General features: G+C 35.6%; 1 protein-coding gene across 1 annotated transcript; it reads right to left on the bottom strand.

Moving 5' to 3' along the window:
- Window positions 1-21: 21 nt before the first annotated feature.
- LOC107894335 (glucosidase 2 subunit beta) lies at window positions 22-27,977 on the bottom strand. The gene is made up of 18 exons (XM_041108610.1): window positions 27,832-27,977; window positions 27,643-27,738; window positions 22,280-22,297; window positions 21,772-21,867; window positions 21,186-21,425; window positions 20,737-20,840; window positions 20,659-20,688; window positions 20,196-20,327; window positions 20,000-20,108; window positions 19,808-19,912; window positions 19,611-19,712; window positions 19,444-19,501; window positions 19,273-19,341; window positions 1,869-1,956; window positions 1,564-1,625; window positions 995-1,046; window positions 789-909; window positions 22-262 (listed from the first exon to the last, which is right to left on the bottom strand). Exons 1-17 carry the CDS (start codon window positions 27,938-27,940, stop codon window positions 847-849), a joined length of 1,533 nt encoding a protein of 510 aa, XP_040964544.1. The 5' UTR covers window positions 27,941-27,977; the 3' UTR covers window positions 22-262; window positions 789-846.

The raw sequence follows: 27,977 nt of genomic DNA, 5'->3' as shown, positions 1-27,977 counted from the left end.
ATAAATAGATAGATAGAACGTTATGTCCCCCATATTGATATATCACTTGCTTCTTATGTCCCAAGAAAATGGTTTTGAGCCAGTAAGTAGCAGAAACAATACAGGCATTCATGTAGTGGATTCACCATTCCTTTAAAATAAATTAAACAAAACAGAGACAAGACACCATGTCTCCATCCTGAAAAAATGAAAACATGCTCTACACTGTTTTCTAGGATATTCTGATTTTCTCTTAACCTGTTATCTTCATCTTCTTTCTCTGCTGCAAAAGAAATACAATAAATGGTAAAGACTTGTCTTCCACAAAACAAGTATTTGGAGCTAAGCTAGGGAAAAACCAAGAAATAGAAAGCCATTCTAACCATTGTCTGTTTCAACTTCCACTCCATCCAATTTTGATTAGGTAATAATTAAGTATATTGGGTGTGGTTTGATTTCCAATTTCTTAATTAAAAAATCATAATTATTCCAACTCAATTGTATTTTATTTTTTATGAATTTTTTTTTCTAATTTTAAAAATATTTTATATCTAAATGAATGAAATTTTTTTAAAATACAATATCAACGTACTTCTTAGGAAAAAAAATAGATGAACCGGTCAAAACCAGTGATTAAGAAAACAAGATAGAAGATACTGCACATTAACAGTATTTTTTTCCTAAATCAAACCAAACCATTATTACTACAGCTATTTACGTAAGTTTGTTCATAGACAGATATCAGTTGGCTATGATTTATATTCAAAAACATAACACAAACCAACCAAGGAAGATGCTTAGAGCTTTACCATTGAAAGAATCGATGCTGTAAGAATACTGAGGATGATATAAGTAGATGTCAGCAAGTTAAAGCTCATCGTGACTCCGTGGTTTTTCTTGGTTCATTGATTCTAGTTTCTGTTTGAATTCCTGCCAAATCCAACATTCTTATAGAAGATACAGAATAAAAGCAAAAGGAAAATTGAAAAGGGCTTCATGTACCAATAGCGATTACCTCAAGTTTTTCATCTAGGCAGAGTAGAGGGGTATACATGAGAGCAGCATATCTGCCATGAAGGAGGGTTAGATGGCATAGTTTTTGACTGCATGCACATGTGCGAGTAGATGTGTATGTGTGCATAGGAGTTTAATCAAGCTGAGCCGAGCTCAGACAGTAAGAAACTTGTGCTTGACCCAAAAATAAAGGCTCTAAACTTGGCTTGAACTTGACTAAGTTTCAATTTTAGAGCTTGAGTTTGATTCGAGATAAAGATCACACTATACGACCTTACTCGATTAGGCTTGTTTACCTAGTAACATATGAACTTAATTATTTATGCTTGAGCTAGAATTGAAATTTTCAATGTTAATTAAAAATAAAATACATATATTAACAGTAAAGAAGCTCAATCTACTGGAGTCAACTTTTTTTTTTTTCCTGAATTACTAGAGTCAACCATTAAAATACATAGAATTCGGTTTGCTCAATAACTAAGCGTGAAAAGAAAACAATTGAGCTGAGTTAAAGTTTATTTTCAAGCAAAACCGGAGTAGAGGAATGGAGAATGGGAGGGAAGGATATACTCGCAGCGACTTGGTTCATCCACACCAGTTAGTTCTGTTTTTAGTCCACACCTTAGCTTCACCTGTAAAAAAAGTAAGGATCAATGCTAAGAATTTTTCATATAAAAGGAAAGCTTCTCAGCGACAAGCCATTTAGCCAGCCAGGAGCATCCGTTTTGATTATATCTCATCAGATCTTTTGCTTGACAAGGAAGAAAACCATCATTCACAACTCTGTTCTTTAGGATCACAATCCAGTATTAACCATCAAGATAGCTAAATGGCACCAAATGGAGGAACCCTATTTATCATTATATAATTAATACCTTCAAACTTCTATCAGGTCCATTCCAGCATCCCTCTCCATTTGTGAACAACATCAGTCTATAAGAATTCCCAAACTTCTCCCAGATCCTACAGTGAGACGGAAAGATTAAATTAAAAAAAAAAAAAGCATCCCTTGAGAAGGAAAGACATCAACCAGACAAACTGAAAAATTCTCAAGCATTCAGGCCTTTCCTCATAGGTTGCTGTGCCTTAAAATCAAAATTCATATTGAAGATGCAAGTAAATCAACCAATCTGCTCCCAGTTCCATCACGTTCTCTTCTCAAATTGTCTTATTTTGAATTTTATTGTATAAAACATCTATCTGCCTCTATTAGTTTGTGATTAAAGGTCAAAATGATATATTTGAAGCACAAGTCTACCATATCTCTATTAAGGAATATTGAAAAACTGTTGGTAGTTAGATTTGTTAGTAGCAGTTGGAATTAGTTAAGTCAGTTAATAGCATGGTTTGTATGGTCATGTGTTGTATAAATACGTTACTCTGAAGATTGAAAGATATACAAGTTCAGTTTCTCTTCTTGACTTCTTGGTATTCTTTGCAAACTCAAACATGGTATCTGAGCTAAGGTTTTTTTGTTGATTAGGTAGTTTGTGTGCATGGCTCCAGAAGTTCATACTGGAAATGAAGGGTTTCAGCATCTGTCGTCGTCAGAAGGAGTGGATGAGGAGATTGCTGCAAACCAAGTGGTCAGGAAGATTCAACAGTTCCCCCAACACAGTACTATCAGCCTCAATGAGACCAATTATCTTCTTTAGAAGCAAAGGGTTATGCTCATTCTTGAACTGTTTCACAGTTCATAGTTAATGAAGAAGGTTAGTTAATTGAGAATCCTGAATTCTTTTTGCATAACCAACAAGATAAATTGCTAGCCTCGTGGTTGTTGTCCACGATAAGTGATGATCTTCTTGTCTATTTGACTAATGCTAGTACAAGTTTTGAAGTATGGTCTACCATTGAGAAGAGATATTCTACTCGATCGAGTGTTAGAATTTCAAGTCTTAAACACATGTTGTACTCACAGAAGAAAGGACAGTAGTCCATCAAAGAGTATTTGCTTAAAATCAAAAGTACGTGTGATGTCTTGACTGTAGCAGGTAGTTTGGTAACAGCTCAAGAACAAGTTAGTATTATTCTTGCAAGATTACCCATTGAGTATGAGTCTATTAGAGTAGTAGCCTTAGCTATTTCAGTTTCTCTTGAAAAAGCTATTATCAAGGAAGATTTAGAGGAGGTAGGTCCTTTCATGGTTGTGCTTGAAAGCTTTCAAGAGAGCATTTAATAAAACTATTTGTATTTTATTAACTAAAAAATTGAACTTAAATAGAGAAAAGAGTCATAACCTAATTAGGAAAATAATTTCTTTATTCTAATAAACTACTAAAATATAAGGGAAAATAGAATATCTCAAATGATTAATTCTAAGATTTATCTACCTAAATAAATTTAAAATATATACCAAAAACATATGGATTTCACATATTTTAACACCCTCCCTCAAGTTGGTGCATATATATCAATCATGCCCAACTTGCTTACAAGAAAATCAAAACTTGTCTTAGAGAGCCCTTTGGTGAGTATTTTAGCAATATGTTGTTTTGAAAGAACAAACGCATGCACACTTGGCCTTCTTCAGTCTTCTCCTTGATAAAGTGTCTATCAATCTCAACATGTTTAGTTCTGTCATGTTGGACTGGGTTGTGAGCAATACTAATGGTAGCTTTGCTATCACAGTACAACTTCATTGGTGAAGTTATTGGTTTCCTTAACTATTCTATAATTCTTTTTAACCACATCATTTTACAAATTCCTTGAGCAATTGATCAAAACTCAGCCTTTGCACTACTCCTTTCTACAACACTTTATTTTTTGCTTGGCCAAGTCACAAGGTTTCCTCAAACAAATGTACAATATCCTGATGTAGATATTATGTAACATCCTCAAAACCCCATTGGTCGTAAATAATATGAGATAAAATTTTAGTGAAATAAGGTATTAGATCAAAGAAAATGAAAGTTGCAAGATATCAAAAGAGAGTTAAATCAAGAAGCATGACATGATGTATAATTGATTTCTCGATAAAATGAGAAAATGATATAAAGATGATAAAAAAGAATATTGAAGAGTATTAAAATAATAATAATAATAAATAATAATAATAATAATTAAGAAGTAGGTTTTAGTATATTGATTTAAAGTAAGGACTAAATCATAAATATGTGAAAAGTTTTTGGCTCAAGTGTAAGTATTCAAAATTTAGGGGATCAAAGTGTAAAAATAAGAAAGTTTAAAGACCAAAAGTGAAAATAATCCAATTTACTATGATATGGAATTGACATGCAGGGACTAAATTGAATAGGTGAAGAATTATGAGGGACTAAATCATAATTTTACCAAATTAAGTGATGATTAAATGTTGAAATTTTAAAAAATCATAAAGGGAAAATTGATCAATTAGAAAGATAGAGAACTCTAAAAGGCAATAATGATGTTGGAGATATTTTATAATTATTTAATTAGATAAATATTACTTTATTAATATTTTAATGAGATATTTTACTAATATTTTATTATAAATAGCTAGTATAAAAGGAGAGGAAGATGAAAAAGAAGAAAAAGAGAGAGGATCCTCTCATCTTTCCAACATGAGTGAGGGGGAGAGAAGAAGAAAACTTTGTCGTCTTTACAATTTGGTCCTTCCACTAAAAATCTACCATTTTAACCAATAATTTCAAAAAAATTTCATAATCACCAAGAGAGAAAAGTGATAAGGAGATTATGGAGAACAAGAAAATCACATTGGATTCAAGAAAATGGAAGTTGGAGGAGAGATAAAATTAATTTAAAGATTGAAATCAATAGGACGAGGTAAGAACATTAAGATTTCAATATATTTTTAAGTTTGATATTATTGAAAAAGTATAAAAATGATGTTAAAGTAGAGTTTTCTTATATAAGGTTTTATGTTCTTGATTGTTAGTGAAGGGAAATAAGAGGAAGTGATGGGGAATATTGTAGAGAAAGGAAAGGAGGGTGTTATAACCTTGGTAATCAACATTTTGCACTAAAATAGTTTTGAGCAACAGCAGTAGTCTAACTTTGAAAATTCACAAAAAATTGTAAAAATTGAATTAGAAGTTAAATAAAGTATGAAATTAAATCCAATTAAGTCTAGTTTTACATAGAAGAATCGGTGTAAGCAAAAAAAAAATCATATTATGAGATATATGAATTTTTTTGAGACAAGGTCAGATTGATTTTGGGTTCCCCTGTTCTGACTTTGGAAAATCATAAAAAATGGTAAAAAAATAATTAAGGGTTTAAATTTATATTTTTTAATTCTTAATGAGTCTATTTTAAAGAGTAACAAACTGAAACATCATCTAAACCCCGTACTAAGAGATAATTAATTTTTAGTAAAGAAAGGTCGAAGATGTCAAACAGCAGAACATGGATAAATTTGAAGATTTTACTGTACTTATTGGCTAAATTATAAATTTTGAAATTTTTATGGTAAAAATATATTTGAGTCTAATTTAAAAAAATCTAGCGGATCTTAATTTAGAATTCTATATCTCAAGATATAAATAATTTAGTAACTATAACTCAAGTGGAGAGTTTTGATATGAACACATGAGTAAATAGTGAAATTATTGATAATGCTACATATAAGCATGTTATATACTAAAAGCTAAAGATTCTAACAAATATATACATAAATGATGTGGAATGGAGGGAAAGAGGAGAAAAAATATATGAATATATATATATATAGTAAATGAATTTGAAATGTTTTAAAATGGTTGTAGGTGATGAAATAATTGATACATATGAGTATGTTTAAACGAATTGATAACATAATAAGTGAATAATTGTTAATTGATGTGAATTCTTTGTTAAAATTTTATGAAGAATTAAATTGATTGGCATAATTTAGAAATAAATATAAAATATACATAAAGTGGATAAACTAATTTTGCAAGTGTAAGTCCTCCAATGGTCTTATTTGTAAAATTTTAATATTTGTGTTAATTTTATAAACTTTGTTATATTTAATTGAATATCATATTTTTATGTGGACTTGAGATTAGAAATAGATGTAAGTGAATGATATGTAAAATGAAGTGGTGATTATGACATTTGAATACGGTTCAGGTAATGATATAAAATAAATAAATAAAAATAAAGCGTGGAACTTGTAGGAAATGGAAACGACGTCACGATGACAAGTTTGCCATGTCACGATGTGGAAACCCCAATGTCGTGACGACAGTTCAAAATTTTTTATGAACTTTACAATTTGACCTTTAATCAATTGTGGATGTTTTAATAAGCTCATTTAACTCATAATTAGTTCTATCGTAAATTCAATCATTATTAAATTAGTTAATGATCTACATTAATTAAATAATTATATAAATTGATTTGAAATTTTTAGTAATTGCTTCGGCAACGAATGTGACATCCTGATGCCTTGACTCGGCGATCGGGTCGGGTATGGGAGTGTTACATGTTCTATCTGTTATTGAGCCTGCCCAACCTGCATCTGTATAACCTTCAATTCCTCTTTGTTCAGATTTCTTGACGAATAAACCCTTTCCAGGTGAACTCTTCTAGTATCTTAGAATCCGAAACACTGCCTTTTCATGTTCCTCCATTGGGGAGTGCATGAATTGACTCACTAAGCTTACTGTAAAAGCTATGTCTGGCCTTGTATGTGATAAGTAAATTAACTTACCAACTAATCTTTGTTACTGCCCTTTATCAACTAATCAACCTTCTCTATTTCTGAATTTTACATTTGGATCAATTGGTGTGTCAACTAGGCAACAACCACTCATCTCAACCTCTTTTAAAAGATCAAACACATATTTTTTCTGAGAGACTACAAGACTCTTATTTGATCGAGCAACTTCCATTCCAAGAAAGTATTTCAAAGGACCCAAGTCTTTGATCTCAAAATCCAATGCTAGATGCTCGTTGAGGCGTCTTATTTCATCGACATCATCTCCTGTAAGAATGATATTATCGATATAAACTATAATAACTGCTATTCTACCTCTTTGTGAGTGTCAATAGAACATTGCGTGATCAGTTTGCCCTTATGAGTAACCTTGTTTTTTAACAACTTGAGTGAACCGTTCAAACCAAGCTCGAGGAGATTACTTTAGACCATACAAAAATTTCTTGAGCTTACATACTCGAGTTCCAAATTTTTCTTCAAAACCTGGAGGAGGATCCATGTAAACTTCTTCTTCAAGTTTCCCATTTAGGAAAACATTCTTCACATCTAACTACTGTAAAGATCAATCAAGATTCACAGTAATTGATAAAAGAACTCTAACAAAATTTAATTTGACTACTGGAGCAAATGTTTCAAGATAATCTATCCCGTATGTTTGAGTGTACCCTTTAGCCACCAGCTAGGCTTTATATTTATCTAAAAATCCATCCGGTTTGAATTTGGTTGTGAACACCTATTTACGGCCCACTGTTTTTTCCCTACAGGTAATTCCACTGTTTCCCATGTACCTATTTTTTCAAGAGCGCGCATCTCCTCTAAAATGGCCTTCTTTCACTCAGGAACCTGCAAAGCATATTTCACATTTTTTGGTATTTTTACAGTATCGAGACACGAAATAAAGGCTGAGAATGTCGAAGACAAGGCTTTATAGGATACAGAGTTAGACATGAGATATTTGACAACATTTCTATCACCTTTTCTTTTAGCAATTGGAATATCTAAATAAAAAAATTCATTGGCTGGATTATGAGCTTTACCTAAACTTTTGACAAGATCTGGCGGGTCAGATTCTTGGTGATGAATCTGGTGGATTCCACTTTCTTGATTTCGGTTTCTTCTTGAGTAAACAATTAACTCCTTTATTTGTTCTTTATTCTTACGATCAGACTCTACACTTTCATACTCATTTTTATTAACAACATTATCATAATTAATTGCTGTGTTAATCATAATTTCGCCTTCCCCATTATTAGAATCCCGATGTATATTTCTAGTCTTTTCTTGATCAATTATAAAATCTTCCTTACTATAATTCCCTCCCTGAAGATTAGAATCAAAATAAGATTGCGTTTCAAAAAATGTGACATTCATGGTAACAATAATCTTCTTATCAATTGGATCATAACATTTGTAATCATTTTTATTAGAAGCATAGCCAACAAAGACGCATTTTTTTGCTCTAGGATCTAGTTTACCTTAGTTGTGAAGATGAACAAAAACACTACACCCAAAAACTCGGAGGGATAAATCTGTGATCAATTTAGAGTTAGGAAAGTTATCTTTAAAGAGACAAAAAAGAGTTCTATAGTTTAGAGTTTTGCTAGGCATTCTATTAATAAGATATGTAGTTGTTAACAAGACTTCACCTCAAAGATGACGTGGTACCTGACTAGTGAACATCAAGGCTCTAGTTACTTCTAAACGATGTCTGTTTCTTCTTTCTGTAATCCTATTTTGTTGCAGTGTATTTGTACAAGAGCTTTGGTGGACTATTCCAGGTTTGGCTAAGAAAATACCTAATTGGTTGCTAAAAAATTCCCCACCATTGTCACTTCTAAATACTTTTATTTTCACACCAAATTGTATTTTCACCATAGCATAAAAAGACTGGTTTAACTTCAGACTTATCTTTTAATAAAAACACCTAATAGGTACGAGTATGATCATCAATAAACGTGACAAACCAGCATTTTCTTAAAAAAGTTGAGACTCTTGAAGGTTTTTAGACATCACTATGAATTAACGAAAAAGGTTTGGAAGCTTTATATTTTTGAAGTGGAAAGAATGGTCGATGATGTTTAGCCAATTCACAGTGATATGAAGGATTTTATTTTTAAATAGATCAAGTAACAAATATCTTAAATAGTAAAAATTAGGATGTTCAAGCCTAAAATGCCAAATCATAAACCTTATCAAAACTAGAAACAACACTTAAACATAAAGTAGTTGTTGGTTGACTTAGATGGTCGTAGTTAAGAAAGTAAATTTCACCAGATTCTTTAGCATTGCTAATCATCCTCCCTGAGACCATGTCTTGAAATATACACATAGAGGAGTAAAATATAACATGAAAATTGGAGAACTGAAATAATTTACTGACCGATATGAGATTACAAGCTAGATTTGGCACATGTAAAACATCAAGTAAAACCAAGAAAGATGAAATTTTAACTGTGCCTTTCCTGGCTATTACCGCGAACGACCCATCTACTACTTTGATCTTTTTGTTTCCTGCACAATGTGTGTAAATTGAAAAAAGAAAATGATTCCTAGTCATGTGATCACTAGCTCCAGAATCAACGATCTATGTGTTTGTTTTACAAGGCTTGACAAAAAAAAAAAAGAAAAATTAGTACCTAATTGGGCAAAGGAGGAAAAAGGATTATTGGAGTTAGGAACAGAAGAATTCATCTGAAACTGTGGTGATTGAAAAAGCTTGTGTAGATGCTCTAATTATTCCTTAGTGAATGAAGACCCTTCTAGAGAACTTTGGCCCTCATAATTTTCATTAGTTGTTTGGAAAACTCTACTATCCCATGATTATGAACCACGACCATTGTCACTATTTTTTTTTCATTGGTCGATTTTTCATAGAACTTTCAACATGTTTCTCGAGTGTGCTAATATTTTTTACAGTGATCGCACCAAGGTTTTTTTTCTTTTTTCACTATCATCATTATTCTTAATAGTTACAAGAGCAGAATTATCATCATTAGCTTCAAACCCTGGCTGTAACATTCATTTTCTCCTTGTCTCTTCTTTTCTAACCACAGAAAAAATCTCATGGAGTCTTGGAAGCTAATTTTTTTCCTAAGCTCCAAGATCTCACTTCATCAAATTCTTTATTTAAACCAGCTAGAAATAGATAAGCTTGTTTATTCTCTTCTTTTTTCATAACTTTTACACCATATCCAGAACACTCTCATTCATCCTTATAACACTGATTCAGTTCTTGCCAGAGAGACATCATCTTGTTATAATAAAAAGTAACTTCCTTTTTCCCTTGTCTAGCTTTTCAGAGTTTTATTTTCAACTCAAATATCTGTGAAGCATTTTCTAAATCTGAATAGGTGTCTTCCATAGCATCCCAAACATCTTTAACAGTCGGGAGAAAAAGAAAAGGTTTACCTATGAATACTTCCATGGAATTAATAAGCCACACAATTATCATAGAATTTTCTAACCTCCACTTGCTCATCTTTGGATCGCCTACTTGTGGTTGCTTGACTTATCCAATTAAATGACCTAGCTTGTGGCGCCCATCAATTGCTAAATTTACAGACTATGACCATTCTAGATAATTCTTGCCATTCAGCTTGTGAGATGTCAACCGAAAAGAAAGTTAAGACGCCTTTATCCCTTGAGTCATTGTACTCTCGATAGTTGTTTCAACGGTAAAACTTTCTTCCTCTGTTTGATTACTGGATCTCTTATATCTAGTGAAGGTTTTTTTAACCATGATGTTACTAGATATTTAACCTAGCTCTGATACCATAAAAGTTTTCAAGAAAGCATTTAATAAATCTGTTCTGTATTTTATTAACTAAAGAACTGAACTTAAATAAAGAAAAGAGTCATAACCTAATTGGGAAAATAATTCTCTTATTCTAATAAACTACTAAAAGATAAAATAAAATATTCTTAGAATATCTCAAATGATTTATTCTAAGATTTATCTACCTAAACAAATTTAAAATATATACCCAAAATATATGGGTTTCACATATTTCAATAGTCCACAATGCCAACTTTATGGTAGGATTGGTCATGTTGTTCAACGGTGTTACTACCGATTTAATGAGAATTTTTCTGGTGTGTGTGATTTCGATCAAGGGAAACAAATGCAAGTTAATTATCATCAGTTTGGGAGTTAATCTTCTAATCATTGTTGTGATCAACATATGTAAGGACAAGTGGTTTATGGTCAAAAATCTGTTCAACAAAATTGGCGTCCTCCCGTTCGTGACAAATTTCAACGAGGCTATCATCTTCAAGCAGGATCACCTTCCCTAGACTGTTCTTTAGTTTTCTACCAAATCTGCTAATCAAGTTTGGTACCCAAATTCTAGGGCTACAAGCAATGTGACTAATGACCTTTCTAATCTTGAAGGTGCAGCTGCATATACAGGTACTGGTTGGTTAGTTATGAGAAATGGTGTTTGTGTACCAATTGCTAATATCAGGTCTTCTTCTCTTCCTCTGGAAAACATTTTACAGCTAAAAAATGTACATGTTCCCTATATTTGTAAAATTTTTCTCTTTGTTGCTAAAGATAATCATGTGTTTTTCTAATTTCATCCTTTTTTATTATTTTGTGAAAGATTTACAGATAGGGGCGGTTTTACTAATGGGCCACATTCATAAAGGGTTGTATAGGTTCACTACTTCCATATCACAGTCTTGGTGTAGTTTCTTCAGTTAAGGTTTCAACTCAAAGATAATAAGTGAATCATGCTCAACTCAAAGCCTCATCTAAAGCCTCAACTATTGTTGACTTGGGGCAAAATCACTAGTGTCACGGGGCTAGACCTTTCGTCTCGCAATCCTTGCTGCATTAGGTGATCCATTTACTCCAAACTTGCCTAAGTTAGCCTTTACGCCCAAAAGTGAGGATTTTTTTAGAACTCCTTCAAGGCTCCAATTTGTATAGCGAAAACGATTGTGCCAAAAGAAGCTACAAGTGAACAACAGTAAGCCATAGAAAAAATGCACACAAAGTGTTTGAGTAAATGCTCAAAGAATTTTATTACTCTTAAGAATTCAACTTATAATGGATGAGTACAAATGAGGGGAAACTTTTTATTTATAGTTGAGCTCCCCCAAAGTCGACGGTCAAGATGCATTTACATCGACGAACGAGATTAACCATATCCCTTGATTTTAGGGATTTACAAAATATGTCATATCAAATCTAATCTAATCTTTACAAGATATGATTCCCTCTATCTTCTAAGATTGGTTACCAAAATTAGCCTAAGTTGTCATGTCATCATTATCGGGCCAACCATGTTTCAATCTGACAGGCTTCTCCAACAGTTCTTTGAATCGGGTCAGTTCTTGTGGGCTAAATGTTCCCCATCTAATCGATAGACCTCCATGGGGCGTATCTTATTGTTAGAGTATACCCAAAGATCATCATGAGATGGTTGCAATAACATACTTGATTTATCATGTTTATTAATATAAGGCGTTACCATTATTATTTCAGTTTCTTTTCTGTGTGTATAAATAAACTGTTTTCTAATAATGTCCTAAGAATAATATGATTATTCTTAAAAGATCCTTAGTCAAGTATTATTGTTGGATAGGACAACAATAATGCATTAAGACTAACATGTAGTTGATTGATGATAAAGAGTTATCATTGATATGGAATATCAGAATCGATGCATGAATATGTGTGTTAGAGAACAACATATTGGACTGACCCATTATGAGTATGTTTCTTAGATTATTATGTAATTGTCACGACATTACTCATACCGATTAATATGTATATGATCCTCAGACTTGAGATCATCATAATCCCAACATCGTGAGTAGTATATTTTGATACAGTCAAACGTACACCGTAACTGGTTGTTCTATAAAGGTTGGTGTTGGATATACCACAATCGATGTAGAGGGATATGGTTGGTCGATATAGAATAAGTCCCTCCTACGTAATGGGAGTAATATCTTAGGCCACTTGATTAAGTGAGACTAGAAATGCATGGCCATGCTCAAATAAGTTGATATGAGATGTCATACTTATTTGTATATCGTAGTCTACTTAAAATATCAAGGAACATGGAATGGACTATACAAGTGTGACTATTCTATGACTTGTGTCCAATCCAGAGATAAAAGACTTAAGGATTATTGCATAAAAGGTTAATCATAAAAGGTTATGTCGAATCATGACCTCTTGTGACTTAGGTAGCAATGATGCATTGCTAGATGCCACTCATTGTTTGTAACATTGGAATCGTTCTAGTATTACTGCTAACGTTACAAGAACCTACAGGGTCACACCCTATAGTTAAAATGAACGAAATAAACCATAGTTGGTATTGTTTTTAGGTGTCACTTGAATTAAATTAATTATAGAATTAATTTAATTCGATTTTCAACACATTATGTACAAGGTTGTTGTACATATAATGAGGTTAGCATATGAATTCAAATAAATATATGGTTTACCGAAATTATATTATAATTAATGTAATTATAATTTTCGGTTTAAAATATTATTATATTTATTTTAATTCATAAATAAAAACCCTAAAAAATAAATAATAAGGATATAAGTATCCCGTTTTTCTTTGTTTTGGTCTAGCAGCCGTCAAAGAAAATTCACTCTCAAAACTGTTTTCGGGATTTCTTCCGTTCGTAGTCAACTGGGTGGATCACGTAGAGGTCGGAGTCTCGATAGATTGTAGCTTAGTTCGACTGTAGATCAGACTACACGTTGTTGAGAAGTTGCTGTCTACTCAGAACAGCATTAGGTAATTTCGTAACCCTTTTCACCCCGATTCGTTCCTCACACATGGATCCGTGGTTAGGGTCACCGATTATTAAATTTTTTCGCTGCGCCGTAGGGGTGCCGACGATCCAACACTTGTACCATGGTCATGGACTTTGCACTTTGGCCCGTGACATTCTCCCCCACCCATTCTCGCAACACCCTCGTTGCGACTTCTGAATGACACTGACTTGATTCACCTTGAAACTTGCTCGTTGCCTTGGATTTTTCCGGACTTGTCTTGTGATCGGGTTGTCCCTTGCTTCAAAACCTTTTCCTCAGCTTCTGTCACCTCTTAACTTGAACTGTTGCACTCGTTGGTACATACCGTTGGCAATAAGTCTCTGCTTTAACTTGCCCCAATTTTGACTTGTTCTCACTAGAATCCCTGAATTCTCACATCTTGGCCTTGTACCACCCATAGTCCCTTTGCCTCATTGCTTATGAACTTTGAAAGGCCCCATACGATCTTGCCAAGCCAACAAGTCAGAATTCAAAACACTATCAGAGTGTTTGCAATGTACCTTACTCGCAGCATTTACTCGTCTTGACTGTCTTTGCATCGCTCCTTTTCTCTCTAAGACCGATGCACAACCCACATTTTCCAAAGGTGTCGGCTCCACAGTCGAATCTATAGGCTTCATGTCGATCTCTTGCGCGACTAACACTTCCGAAGGGGCTTTCGTAGCATTCTGTTCTAACGAGTTAATGTTTCTCCCATACAAAATATTTTCAACTAATTGGATTGACGATAACACCTTTGTCTCAACCTTCATATCTCGGTGCACCGGCACAACAATTTTTGTTGACGGACCGGTGGCAATATGGATTTTGATCGGCCCATAGTTGCAGAGTTACTTGAATCTTATTAAGGAAGTTTAAGCCAAGCACATAATCGTAATAATTTAATTAGATTACCTTTAATTCTTCCTTGCTCTTCCATTCGCAAATTTGTAATTCCACATCACGAACTACTCTCACAGTTGGGAATTTCTCGAAAGTTGCTACCTTGATCTTCTTATTTGATTTTCTAATCGACTGACCAAGCTTCTTCGCAGCCTTTTTCGATATGAATAAGTCTGATGCTCCTGTATCAATAAGAGCACTCCGTTTCTGACCCGCAATGTTGATGTCCACAAACATCAACCCTTTTTTACCATTCATCTACTTAGGAATGAGCACCATCGAATTGAGCCTCGATGTCTTCCCCTCAATAGGCTTCGCCTCTTCTTTCGACTCATCTTTCTTCTTGATCGCTGAAATCATCAATTTATTCAGACATTTTCGTGCCATGTGTGGTCCTTAACAAATGAAGCATTTTATTCTCTTTCTCTTGTCCCTTGGGTTGTAGGATCCCCGCTTCACATCTCGTGGTTTCCCATTGCTACTTGTGCTATCGGTACTGTTGCCATCATCGCTATGTCCATCTTCATCATCTTCATGGTTTCTCTCACTATTGCCCTTTCCATTGGGCTTAGACGACTCGAACTTGTCTTTCGTTGGACCAAGCTCAACAAAGGACTCTGCTTCGACCATGGCTACGGTAAGTTTGATGATTCCTTGCCTACGCAACTCATGCTTTGCACACGGCTTTAACCCATCTTCAAACCTTAACAGCATCATCCTCGATGCCTATTACTCGGAAGTATTGCTCCATTTCTTACAAGTTGTCCACATCCCTTGTGGATCATGCACCCTTAAACTTCTCCGGTTTGGGAACATCCATTGCTTGTTGCTTCGGCCTTGAAGACAACATCATATTACTCATAGCGGCTTTGTAAATCGTGAGCTACCCCTTGAGCTCCTCTATTTCTTTCTTCATGGCTAACACCATATCCTCGAGATTCTCATCCTTCTCTGCCAGCTTTTTTGCAGTGGACTCGACTAATTCATTCATCTTTTCCGCATTGGCATTGAGAGAATCCAACATAAAATCTCTGAGTTGCTCTTCCATTGAGTCCAACCCATCCGTGCATCCCTCGACCAATTCAAGCGCCTCTTTCATGATCCCTACGGATTCCTCGAGATTAACCACTCGATTTTCCAAAGCTGTTAGCATGTCCCTCAAGCGACTTACTTTTCTAGCCCTCCCATGGGTCTCCATTGGCTCACTCTGACCAACAACTTCTTTCGACATCCCAACGGTGCCTTCGAACCCATAACTCGGATATCACTTGGTTCAAACCTACAGCTCGGATACCACTTGTCACGGGGCTAGACCTTTCGTCTCGTAATCCGTGCAGCCTTAGGTGATCCGTTTGCTCCAAACTCGCCTAAGTCAGCCTTTACGCCCAAAAGTGAGGATTCTTTTAGAACTCCTCCAAGGCACCAATTTGTATAGCGAAAGCGGTTGTGCCAAAAGAAGCTACAAGTGAACAACAGAAAGCCAAAGAAAGAATACACACAAAGTTTTTGAGTAAATGCTCCAAGAATTCTATTACTCTTAAGAATTCAGCTTACAATGGATGAGTACAAATGAGGGGGAGACTCTCTATTTATAGTTGAGCTCTCCAAAATCGACAGTCAATATACATTTACACCGACGGACGAGATTAACTATATCCCTTGATTTTAGGGATTTACAAGATATGCCATATCAAATCTAATCTAATCTTTACAAGATATGATTCCCTCTATCTTCTAAGATTAGTTACCAAAATTAGCCTAAGTTGCCATGTCTTCATTATCGGGCCAACCAGGTTTCAATCTGATAGGCTTCTCCAACAGTTCTTTGAATCGGGCCAGTTCTCATGGGCTAAATATTTCCCATCTAATTGATAGACCTCCATGGGGTGCATCTTGTGCCATGGTCACGGGCTTTGCACTTTGGCCCGTGACACTAAGCCATCCTTGCAATAAAATCCTCTATCAAGTGTTACAGAGTTGTCAAGTTCCTATAGTAGCAACTCAACTTCCTATTGTTTGTGCTGCTTGTCAATTAGGAAAGTCTCACAAGCTTTCGTTTACTGCTTCTACGACTATATATGATTTTCCTTTTAAGTTAGTTGTGTCAAACTTATGGGGTCCTGCCCATGTGTCATCAGAGGGGTGTTTGTATTATATTACCTTTCTTGATGCTTATAGTCGATATACCTGGATTTACCTACTAAGGGAAAAGTCGGAGGCTGTTGAAAAAATTGTTCAAGTACAATTTAATTCCAAGATCAAGATGTTTCAAAGTGATTGGGGAGGCAAATTTAGATATTTCTTTCCACTTATTCAGCAGTCTGGTATTTAGCACAGACTTGTCCTTATACTTCAAAGCAAAATGACATGGTCGAGAGAAAGCATAGACACATTACTGAAACCGATCTTACATTGCTTGCTCAGGTTTCCTTACCAATGCATTATGGACACATACATTTCTCAGTGCAGTATACCTGACCAATAGGTTGCCTACTCCAGTGTTGCACGAAAAATCTCCACATCAGCTACTCTACAATGCTAAACCCGAGTATCTGCATCTAAGGACTTTTGGATGTTATTGTTATCCTTGTCTAAGACCTTATAACAAAAACAAACTTCAATTTTGATCCAAGCCCTGTGTTTTCCTTGGTCATAGTGCTCTTCACAAAGGCTACAAGTGCCTTGATTAATCAAGTAGAATTTTTATTTCCAGACATGTAGTGTTTGATGAAACTTGTTTTCCATTTGCTTCAAAATAGGTTCTATTTTTTTCAGCAATCAAATTATGATCGAGAGTCATCTTCTCAACTTTCTCAGCAAGCACCTATTCCTATTATTTTTTCTCAACCTCAAGGCTCTATTTCTTCCAAGGTAGCTCCTCATTTATTTGCTTGTGCAACTTTTTCATCATCACCTACAGAAAATGAGCCTCATGTGAAACTTGGTCTAGCTTCTACTGCTTTTCCCAGGTTTGAGTTTGCTCTCTTGGAACTTGGCCAGTTGATGATGTAAGACTTGAGACTAGTATTTTGGACCCCAATACAGACATGAGGGTTCCTTTTAGAATTGAGCAGGTTTGGACTATTTCACCTAATTCTCCTCCTATATCTAATGCCCATCCTATGGTCACTCGATCCAAAAGTGGAATTTTCAAACCAAAAGCCTTCTTAGCTAGATTGTTTGGTGAGGAACCACAGATCATTAAGGAAGCCTTCGCTAGTCCTAAATGGACTAAGGCTACCCAACAGGAGTATGATGCTCTTTTAAAGAACAACACTTGGGAGCTAGCTCCATTACCTTCCTATAGAAGAGCAGTTGGGTGTAAGTGGATCTTCAAGCCCAAGAAAAATATCGATGTCACCATTGTTAGATACAAGGGCAGATTGGTAGTCAAAGGATATCTTCAAGAAGCTAGAGTTGATTTCCAAGAATCGTTTAGCCCTGTAGTCAAGCCTACTACTATCAAGATTATACTCATGGATCCTCATCAATCTTGGATTAATTTATCCTTTGGTTTGCAAGCTAAAGAAAGATCTATATGGCCTTAAACCGGCTCCTAGAGCTTGGTTTCACAAACTTAGAGTATTTAGAGATCAGTGGCTTTATTCTCTCTAAAGCTGATGCTTTATTGTTCATCAAGGTTTCTGGTGCATTGATTATGTATGTGCTTGTGTATGTGGATGACATCATAGTCACTGGAAATCAGTCAGTTGAAATGGATGTTTTTGTTAAGTCATTGAATCAACAATTCTCTTTGAAAGATTTAGGGAAGCTGCATTACTTTCTTGGCATTGAGGTTTCCTATAACTCGTCTGGTTTATTTTTAAACCATAGGAAGTATATTAAGGACTTGCTAACAAAGTGTAACATGGAGTGTTCAAAAGCCTCTTCTACTCTTATGGTTACTACATGTAACTTATCAGTTCACTATGGTAGTCCAATTGAGAATAATTCTGATTATCGAAGCATTGTTGGTGCCATTCAATATATAGTCATTACTCGACCTGATATTGTCTTTGCTATTAACAAAGTGTGTCAATTTATGCATAAGCCATTGGACCAGCATTTCAAGGCTGTTAAAAGGATCTTGAGATATTTGCAAGGAACTCTTGATTATGGCATAATTTTTAAAGCTGCACCTCATGTCTCTCTGGTAGGTTATTCTGATGCTAACTCGGGTACAGATTTGGATGACAGAAGATCCACAACTGGATTTTGTGTGTTTTTAGGTAGAAATCCTGTAGCATGGGGTTCCAAGAAACACCAGGTTGTTTCTTGTTCCACTGCAAAAGCTGAGTTTCGGTGCTTAGCTCAGGTTACAGCTGAGATCATTTGGCTTGAGTCTCTACTTGCAGAATTACATGTTTTTCTTGCTACAAAGTCTACTGTTTGGTGTGATAGCTCAGGAGCAGTTGCAGTATTTGTGAATCCTGTACAACATTCTAAGTTCAAGCATGTTGAAATCGATTTGTTCTTTGTCAGGGAGAAGGTTGCCACTGGCAAACTGATAGTTGGTCATATTCCAAGACAAGATCAAATGGCTAACATACTCAACAAGCCTTTATCCACACTATTCTTTTGTAAGTTCAGACATGACCTGAGTGTTGTTAGTCAATTTGAACAACAAAATCACCAAGTCCAACTTTTGTCTTGTTAAGGAAGTTCTAAGATGGGTGAATATTAAGGAATATTGAAAAACTTTTGGTAGTTAGATTTGTTAGTAGCAGTTGGAATTAGTTAAGTCAGTTAATAGTATGGTTTGTATGGTCATGTGTTGTATAAATACGATACTCTGAAGACTGAAAGATATACAGGTTCAGTTTCTTTTCTTGACTTCTTGGTATTCTTTGCAAACTCAAACAATCTCTAACACAGGAAAACTCCATATAATACACCTAATGATTGGCACTTATGGAAGCAATTATGAAAAGGAAAAGGAAACGCTTACCCCAGTTGGGTTTCACTGCTGCCATCCTCTTGTGTTGCATTTCTAAATGGACGAACTTTGTAGATATACCTAAAACCGAAAATGTTCATTGCCCAAATCAACAAAAGTGAGAGAGTAAGAATATTATAATACCAAGCATTAGCAAAAGTACAAGGTAAGTTTTGTTCTTACTTGTCCTGCTTCAATTCAAAGCAGCGATCATAGAATAAATAGAATTCGTTCTGCTTTCCTGGAGTTCATAAGCAAAATTCAACAATGCAGAGAAAAAGTACCAATACTATCATTGTATAACTTTTACTATATAGTTCGAAGTCGCCAAAATACATCTTTTCACTTACCAAAATCAAATTTTAACTTTTCTGTCAAACTTGAAATCCTCGACTCTAGATCAGATAATTTCGCAGTATAGTGATTATATTCCTTCCGAATCTTATTTGCATCTACAGAAACACAAAATATGAGACATAATAAACTTAATTTGATTATGAATTCTTTATAGAACAACAAATATTGTCAACCATAACTTCGTGCTTACCTAGATTAGCGACAGGGATTGAAAACAAGTTAACAGACTGAAGGAAATTCTGAGCAGTTTCCTGTATCTTATCCAACCAAGATTTACCGCTTAGAGTTGCTATATCTAAAGATATCATCAAAAAAAGGTTTAAAGATGTACATATTAGAGTGCAAGTTATTCTTTTCGCAACTGCTTCAGAAGAGCTAAAACCTGATGAGTTTTTAAGATCTTGCACCCCAATCTTGTATTGGGTGGTACTAGAACGACCAGAATTATCTGCTACAGACTCTTCATATCCAGCATCTGGTCCCCCTTCCTCCTGATTCATTTGAATATTTTTATTCAACTGTAAAGCGTTATCATTAATATGTTCATCATATGCACACTCTTAGCCTCTGTTGCTCACCTGGTCATTTTTCACTGGATCGGTCTCCTCAACTTGTTCCCCACTCTTTTTCCCCGTCCAGCGTGATTCAACGAGGCGACCAAGTTCTTCTTTTGACAATCCTTCAGAACTTTCATGCTCATCTTTTTCATTCTGAAACCAATAGATTCTTAAGCAGTAATGGTCCATATTCTCAAAGAAATTATTTCCCTACTGTAAATAAAGCAGATTGAAACATGGAAAGACCCAATTGTTTGTCTATGTTTAAGTGTGTTAGATTTGCTAAGCGACATACGATGTTACAATTTAAATAACAAGATCATATTGTCACTCCTCCAAGTGTTAATAGTATCCGATGTTCAATCGATGGTGCAGTCTGTGATAAACTGAAAGAGGATGGGAAAATATGAAACACATAATTGAAAATGAAAACAAAAATAGGCGGCAGATGGTACGCATCAAATTGACTTGCTTTATATTTAACCTGATCTGATGGAGATTCACCAGCTTGCCCCTATTTTTCAACATCTGATGCTTTCATGGGTTCTATTTGGCTGTCAACATTCTTATCGGGTCCACTCTCTTCGTTTTCAACTTTCTCATTCCGAGCTTCTCTCATCTTATCATCTTTCTCTTGGGGCTCCTGCTCCAACTTTCGAACTTGCCCTTCATGTATAATGTCGGGAATGAAATCAAATAAACAAGAGATATAGCAAAGACATAAATTATGTCCCTTAGCAAAATTGTACTATTTACATCTCAATCGATGAAACAAAAATGACATCCAACAAATCTTCTTCGAGATAAATGCACAATTTTATATTAATTGTTTACTTCTATAATATTAAATTCATCTAAGTAATTAAAACAGGAATTTAGAAAATAAAACATTAGGTAGAAAGCCAGATAAATTTTGGCAGTAACCATGATAATAGTGATTAAACTTTCTGAACATTGCAAATTAAGAACAATAAATAATAAATTGAAAGAACAAACAAATAGGAATCATACCTTCAAGCTGATGAACAACCTTTTCTACAACTTCCCGTTCATTTTTCAACCCTGACAATTCGGCTTTGTCTCTAGCAATTGCTCGTTTTGCCAGTCCAATCTCTACTTTTCGTAAAATAACCCCTTCTTGATACACTTCAATCTTTCTCTTGAAGCTTTCCATGGCTACTTTGCCAGCCTCGTGGCATGTATAAGGGCATTTGACTTTACCATCATACTCATCACTCCCATCACAACAATCTGCTCTTTTTATCCATATAACAAAATGATCAATATGATAACTATATAACAAAAAGATCATAATGCACTGGCACAATGCTATGTTACTCAAAGCTTGGGTGTGAGTTTGGATACAGATATGTGGCCGACAAAGGTATGTTCAACTTTTTCCAAGTTTTTCCATGTATTTGAAGGATCATATCTTCATATGATGCAATGTCAAATACAGGTAGCTCAAGAAAAATGAAGAGCCAGATCAACATAAGCACAATGTACGAAAAATATACTTTCATCAAGTTTCTAAAGAGGCAAACACCAATTTAAACAGATGATCCAAAAATTATAGATTACCGCAAACAAATCATACCACAAATACCATCATTGACTCTGGAGGAATACAGGAAAGACGGAGCATGGCCAATATTCTTACAGTAGAACTTGCCTAGTGGACAAGCTGATGTTCCTGAAACAAACACATTAAGAAATTAAAGAAAGTGAAGACACATCATAGCAGAGGAAAAACAAGTAAATTAAACATCAACAAGACATCCAAGTTCCTTAACATGTTCCATTTGTTACTTCAAATAAATCAAAACCCCCCCCAAAAGTGTCTAAAACAATACATAAACCCTGAAATTCTCTACATAAGTACGATTTTATACCCAAATAAACCATTTTCTTAAACCCAATAAAAAGAAGTGCAAATTAAAGATTAAACCTTATTTGGACGTAATAAAGTATAATACTGGACAGAAAATGATAAAATCTATCACTTTTTTATGGTTAATTTAGAATTAGAAAATCAATCAAACCATCGATAAAATAACAAATCGGTCAAGAAAAGACAAAGAAAATCAAGCGAGGGAGAGAGATACCTGGCTCATCAGTGCCATCTGTGTTAACATTAATGGGAGACAACATTAATGGCAAACAATACAAAGTGGTGCAAGTTTAGCACCCTAAAATTGACTTTGAAAAAGTGGCATGGGATAATTTTTTTTGGTCCTTGAGATAATGGGCTATTTATTGTTTGGTCCTTAAACCTCAACTATAAATAGGCCTTCTCATTTCTCATTTCAATTCATCCCAACCAATCTTTCTCTCTTAGTTTTCTCTTTTCTCTCATTTGAGAATTCTTAAGGAATTCTATTTGTTTGTAATACTTTGGAGATAGTAAAGTTATCATCTGGTGTTAGTGCCCGAGGACGTAGGTATAATTTACCGAACCTCGTTAAAACTCTTGTGTTCTTTCTTGTCCTATTTTTCTTTCAATATTTGAGGGTATAATAGTAGTATTTAATTGTGCTATTAAATTACTATAGAAGGGATATTCTGTCTAAGGAAAGACTTGGTATTTAAGAGATCCATGTGATCCACCTCTCTTCCCTGGGAATTGAACTTTGTGTGATTTTTTAGTACAATAATTTACATGCTTCCGACCCTATTGGAACAACAAGTGGTATCAAGAGCCGAAGGTTAATCGTAGTATGCTCTGTGGTTGCAGTTTAAACTGATCTTCCACATCAGAAAAGATTTCCTTAGGTATATTGAAAGATTATGGAGAAAACGGTCGGTGTAGGAGCTTCAACATCGTCCATGTGGACAAGACCGACAATTGCAAATGCAAGATTGGCCGTGGAGATCTTTGATGGCACGGGCCATTTTGGTATATGGCAAAGTGAGGTTTTAGATGCCCTTTTTCAGCAGGGTCTAGACATTGCCATTGATGAAGAGAAACCAGATGATGTACAGGAGAAAGATTGGAAGGCGATCAATCGGTTGGCATGTGGCACAATTCGATCATGCCTTTCTCGAGAGCAGAGGTATGCTTTTTCAAAGGAGACTTCTGCAAATAAGTTGTGGGTGACACTTGAAGAAAAAATTTTGAAGAAAAACAGTCAAAATAAGCTCCACTTGAAGAAAAGACTGTTTCACTTCACATACGTCCCAAGTACCACAATGAATGATCACATCACCAAATTTAATCAGTTAGTCACTGATTTGGTGAATATGGATGAGACATTCAAAGATGAAGATTTGGCTTTGATGCTGTTGGGGTCACTTCCTGAGGAGTTTGAGTTCCTAGAAACTACTCTACTTCATGGCAGGAGTGATATATCTCTGAGCGAAGTCTGTGCGGCCTTATACAGTTATGAACAGAGAAAGAAGGACAAACAGAAAAACTCAATCAGAGATATAGAAGCTTTAGTAGTCCGAGATCGTTCATACACTCGGAAGAAAACTCAAAAGTGGAGATCAAAGTCAAAGTCCAGACTCGGGAAAGATGAATGTGCTTTTTGTCATGAGAAAGGCCACTGGAAGAAAAATTGTCCAAAGCTGAAGAATAAGGGAAAAGCTGCTGTAGATGCTTGTGTTGCTAAGCATGATACTAGTGACTCTAAACTATCACTGGTTGCATCATCATCGTCGTTCCATTCAGATGAGTGGATATTGGATTCGGGTTGTACCTATCATATGTCCCCTAACCGGGACTGGTTCTCTGATTTAGTAGAACTAAATGGAGGAGTTGTTTATATGGGCAATGACAATACCTGTAAAACTGTTGGGATAGGTTCAATCCAATTAAAGAATAAAGATGGATCAACCAGAGTTCTGACTGATGTTCGGTACGTGCCCAGTTTGAAGAAAAATCTCATCTCATTGGGAGCCTTGGAATCCAATGGTTCAGTTGTTACTATGAGAGATGGGGTTTTGAAAGTGACATCTGGCGCACTTGTGATATTGAAGGGCATCAGGAAAAATAACTTGTATTACTACCAAGGTAGTACAGTTATTGGAGCAGTCGCTGCAGCTTCCGGCAACAAAGAATTGGACTCAATACAGTTGTGGCATATGAAGTTGGGACATGCCAGCGAAAAATCCTTGCAAATTCTGGCAAAGCAAGGATTGTTGAAAGGTGCAAAGGCTTGGAAATTAAAATTTTGCGAGCATTATGTTCTGGGAAAGCAAAAGAGAGTGAAATTCGGTACTGCTATCCATAATACAAAAGGTATTTTGGAATATGTTCACTCAGATGTGTGGGGGCCTTCCAAGACACCTTCATTGGGAGGAAAACACTACTTTGTTACTTTTGTTGATGACTTTTCCAGAAGAGTTTGGGTGTATACCATGAGAACTAAGGATGAAGTGCTTAGAGTTTTTCTTAAATGGAAAACTATGATCGAAAACCAGACTGGCAAGAAAATCAAGCGGCTTAGGACGGACAATGGAGGGGAATATAAAACTGATCCGTTCTTCAATGTGTGCCAAGAGTATGGTATTGTTTGACACTTCACAGTTAGGGATACACCACAGCAGAATGGATTGGCAGAGTGTATGAATCGAACATTGCTGGAGAAAGTTCGATGTATGTTGTCCAATGCTGGGTTGGGCAAGCAATTTTGGGCTGAGGCTGTGACATATGCTGGCCATCTTGTTAATCGTTTACCATCATCTGCATTAGAAAGAAAAACTCCTATGGAGGTATGGTCTGGAAAACCGGCTACAGATTATGATTCCTTACATGTGTTTGGAACCACTGCATATTACCATGTGAAGGAGTCAAAGTTAGATCCGAGGGCAAAGAAAGCTCTCTTTATGGGAATCACTTCTGGAGTGAAGGGATTTTGTCTTTGGTGCTTAATCACAAATAAAATGATCTGTAGCAGAGATGTTACCTTTGATGAATCTACCACATTGAAAAATGTAGCAGATAAAGATATTCAGACGAACAATACTCCACAGCAGGTGGAGTGTACTCCAAAACAGGTGGAGTTTGAGCAGATGGGGATTTGTCCAGTTAATAAGTCTAATTCTCTAGCCACAATGGAGGAATTAGAGGTTGAAGAGGTTCTGACCCAAGAACCACTAAGTACACCAAAACCAGTTGCAGTTGCAAGGCCACGGAGAGAAATTCGAAAACCTGCTCGATTTACTGATATGGTGGCCTACGCCCTTCCCGTTGTTGATGATATTCCTATCACTTATCAAGAAGCAATGCAAAGCTTAGAAAGTGATAAATGGAAAAGCGCCATGGATGAAGAAATGCAGTCTCTCCGGAAGAACAATACTTGGTAGTTGGCACAATTACCGAAAGGTAAAAGGGCAATCGGATGCAAGTGGGTATTCGCAAAGAAAAATGGATCTCCTAGCAAGAAGGATATTCGCTACAAGGCAAGATTGGTAGCTAAAGGCTACGCTCAGAAGGAGGGAATTGACTACAATGATGTATTTTCCCCTGTTGTGAAGCATTCCTCCAATAGAATTTTGTTGGCCTTGGTAGCACAGTTGAATTTGGAGCTAGCTCAACTTGATGTTAAGACGGCTTTCTTGCATGGTGAGTTAGAAGAGGAGATCTATATGACTCAGCCCGAAGGATACACAGATGCTGGTGGTAGAAATTGGGTTTGTAAGCTGAACAAATCGCTATATAGATTGAAACAATCCCCGAGGCAGTGGTACAAGCGATTTGATAGCTTTATGAGAAGGCAGAAGTACACAAGAAGCAAATATGACAATTGTGTATATTTGCAGAAGCTGCATGACGGATCTTTCATTTATCTACTCTTGTATGTTGATGATATGTTAATCGCTTCGAAGAGCCAAAATGAGATAGGTAAGCTGAAGGCTCAGTTGAATCAAGAGTTCGAGATGAAAGATCTAGGTGAGGCCAAGAAGATTCTCGGTATGGAGATAAGTAGAGATAGACCGAGAGGCAAGCTCTATTTAAATCAGAAGTAATATCTGAAAAAGGTATTACAATGTTTTGGTGTAAATGAAAACACAAAACATGTAAGTACCCCACTTGCTTCTCATTTGAAACTTAGTGCTCAATTATCTCCGAAGACTGAAGATGAAAGAGAATATATGGTGAAAGTCCCATATGCTAATGCAGTTGGGAGTTTGATGTATGCGATGGTGTGTACGAGGCCTGACATTTCACAAGCTGTTGGAGTTGTGAGCAGGTATATGCATGATCCTGGAAAAGGACATTGGCAAGCTGTGAAATGGATTCTACGGTATCTTCGAAAAATCGTAGATGTTGGTTTAATTTTTAAACAGGATGAAGCACTTGGTCAGTTTGTAGTTGGATATGTTGATTCTGACTTTGCTGGTGATTTAGATAAACGTCGTTCAACTACGGGGTATCTGTTTACTCTTGCGAAAGCCCCAGTGAGTTGGAAGTCTACCTTACAGTCTACAGTAGCTGTGTCTACTACAGAGGCAGAATATATGGCAGTTACAGAAGCTGTTAAGGAGGCTATTTGGCTTAATGGATTGTTGAAAGACTTAGGAGTTGTTCAAAGTCACATAAGTTTATATTGTGACAGTCAGAGCGCTATTCATTTAGCGAAAAATCAAGTCTATCATTCAAGAACCAAGCATATCGACGTAAGATATCACTTTGTGCGGGAAGTCTTTGAAAAAGGAAAAATTCTACTTCAGAAGATTCCGACAGCAGATAATCCCGCAGATATGATGACCAAGGTGGTAACAACAATCAAGTTTAATCATTGTTTGAACTTGATTAACATCCTGAGAATTTGAGCACCTTCAGGTGTATGGCGCTCGAGAGTGCATTCGTAGGCACTACAAAAGATAGCTTTATCGAATTTGGGGAGTTGAAGGAAGTGTGTGAAGATGTGATTATCCTAATCAAATCTTCAAGGTGGAGATTGTTAACATTAATGGGAGACAACATTAATGGCAAACAATACAAAGTGGTGCAAGTTTAGCACCCTAAAGTTGACTTTGAAAAAGTGGCATGGGATAATTTTTTTTTGGTCCTTGAGATAATGGGCTATTTATTGTTTGGTCCTTAAACCTCAACTATAAATAGGCCTTCTCATTTCTCATTTCAATTCATCCCAACCAATCTTTCTCTCTTAGTTTTCTCTCTTCTCTCATTTGAGAATTCTTAAGGAATTCTATTTGTTTGTAATACTTTGGAGATAGTAAAGTTATCATCTGGTGTTAGTGCCCGAGGACGTAGGTATAATTTACCGAACCTCGTTAAAACTCTTGTGTTCTTTCTTGCCCTATTTTTCTTTCAATATTTGAGGGTATAATAGTAGTATTTAATTGTGCTATTAAATTACTATAGAAGGGATATTCTGTCTAAGGAAAGACTTGGTATTTAAGAGATCCATGTGATCCACCTCTCTTCCCTGGGAATTGAACTTTGTGTGATTTTTTAGTACAATAATTTACACGCTTCCGACCCTATTGGAACAACAATCTGGGCAGTCGCAGAAATCATCATTAAGTTGGGCTTTAGTAAACTTCTTTGATCCATTCTTACATTTGATTATCTCTCTTTTGAAGTAATCTTCGTCTGTTTGTTTTTTTTATCGTAGAGGAAACAAATGATGGAGTTTCCAAGCCAAAAAGGATGAAAGTTGAAAGAGAAAGAAAGATAAGAGTGTACCTTGAGGAGGAATTCCAATGAAGGAATTGGAAGGAATAGAAGAAGATGATTCACGGGATGAAATTATTAAGATAAAAGAAAGATACATCAAAGAAAGCCTCTGTTTCATTTTATTTTTCGAAGAAGAGATTCAAGCTTGAACTTTG

Source organism: Gossypium hirsutum, chromosome D13 (assembly GCF_007990345.1).
Source record: "Gossypium hirsutum isolate 1008001.06 chromosome D13, Gossypium_hirsutum_v2.1, whole genome shotgun sequence".
Lineage (NCBI taxonomy): Eukaryota > Viridiplantae > Streptophyta > Magnoliopsida > Malvales > Malvaceae > Gossypium > Gossypium hirsutum.
Note: the sequence above shows the minus strand (reverse complement) of the source record. Positions and strands in the feature narration are given on the sequence as shown.

Coding starts and splice junctions, on each gene's coding strand:
- LOC107894335 (XM_041108610.1), bottom strand. CDS start 27,940: ATGAAACAGAGGCTTTCTTTGATGTATCTTTCTTTTATCTTAATAATT. Junction 20,841..21,185: donor GGTTGTTCATCAGCTTGAAG/GTATGATTCCTA, acceptor TTATACATGAAG/GGCAAGTTCGAAAGTTGGAG. Junction 19,342..19,443: donor TTTGAATTGAAGCAGGACAA/GTAAGAACAAAA, acceptor TTTCGGTTTTAG/GTATATCTACAAAGTTCGTC.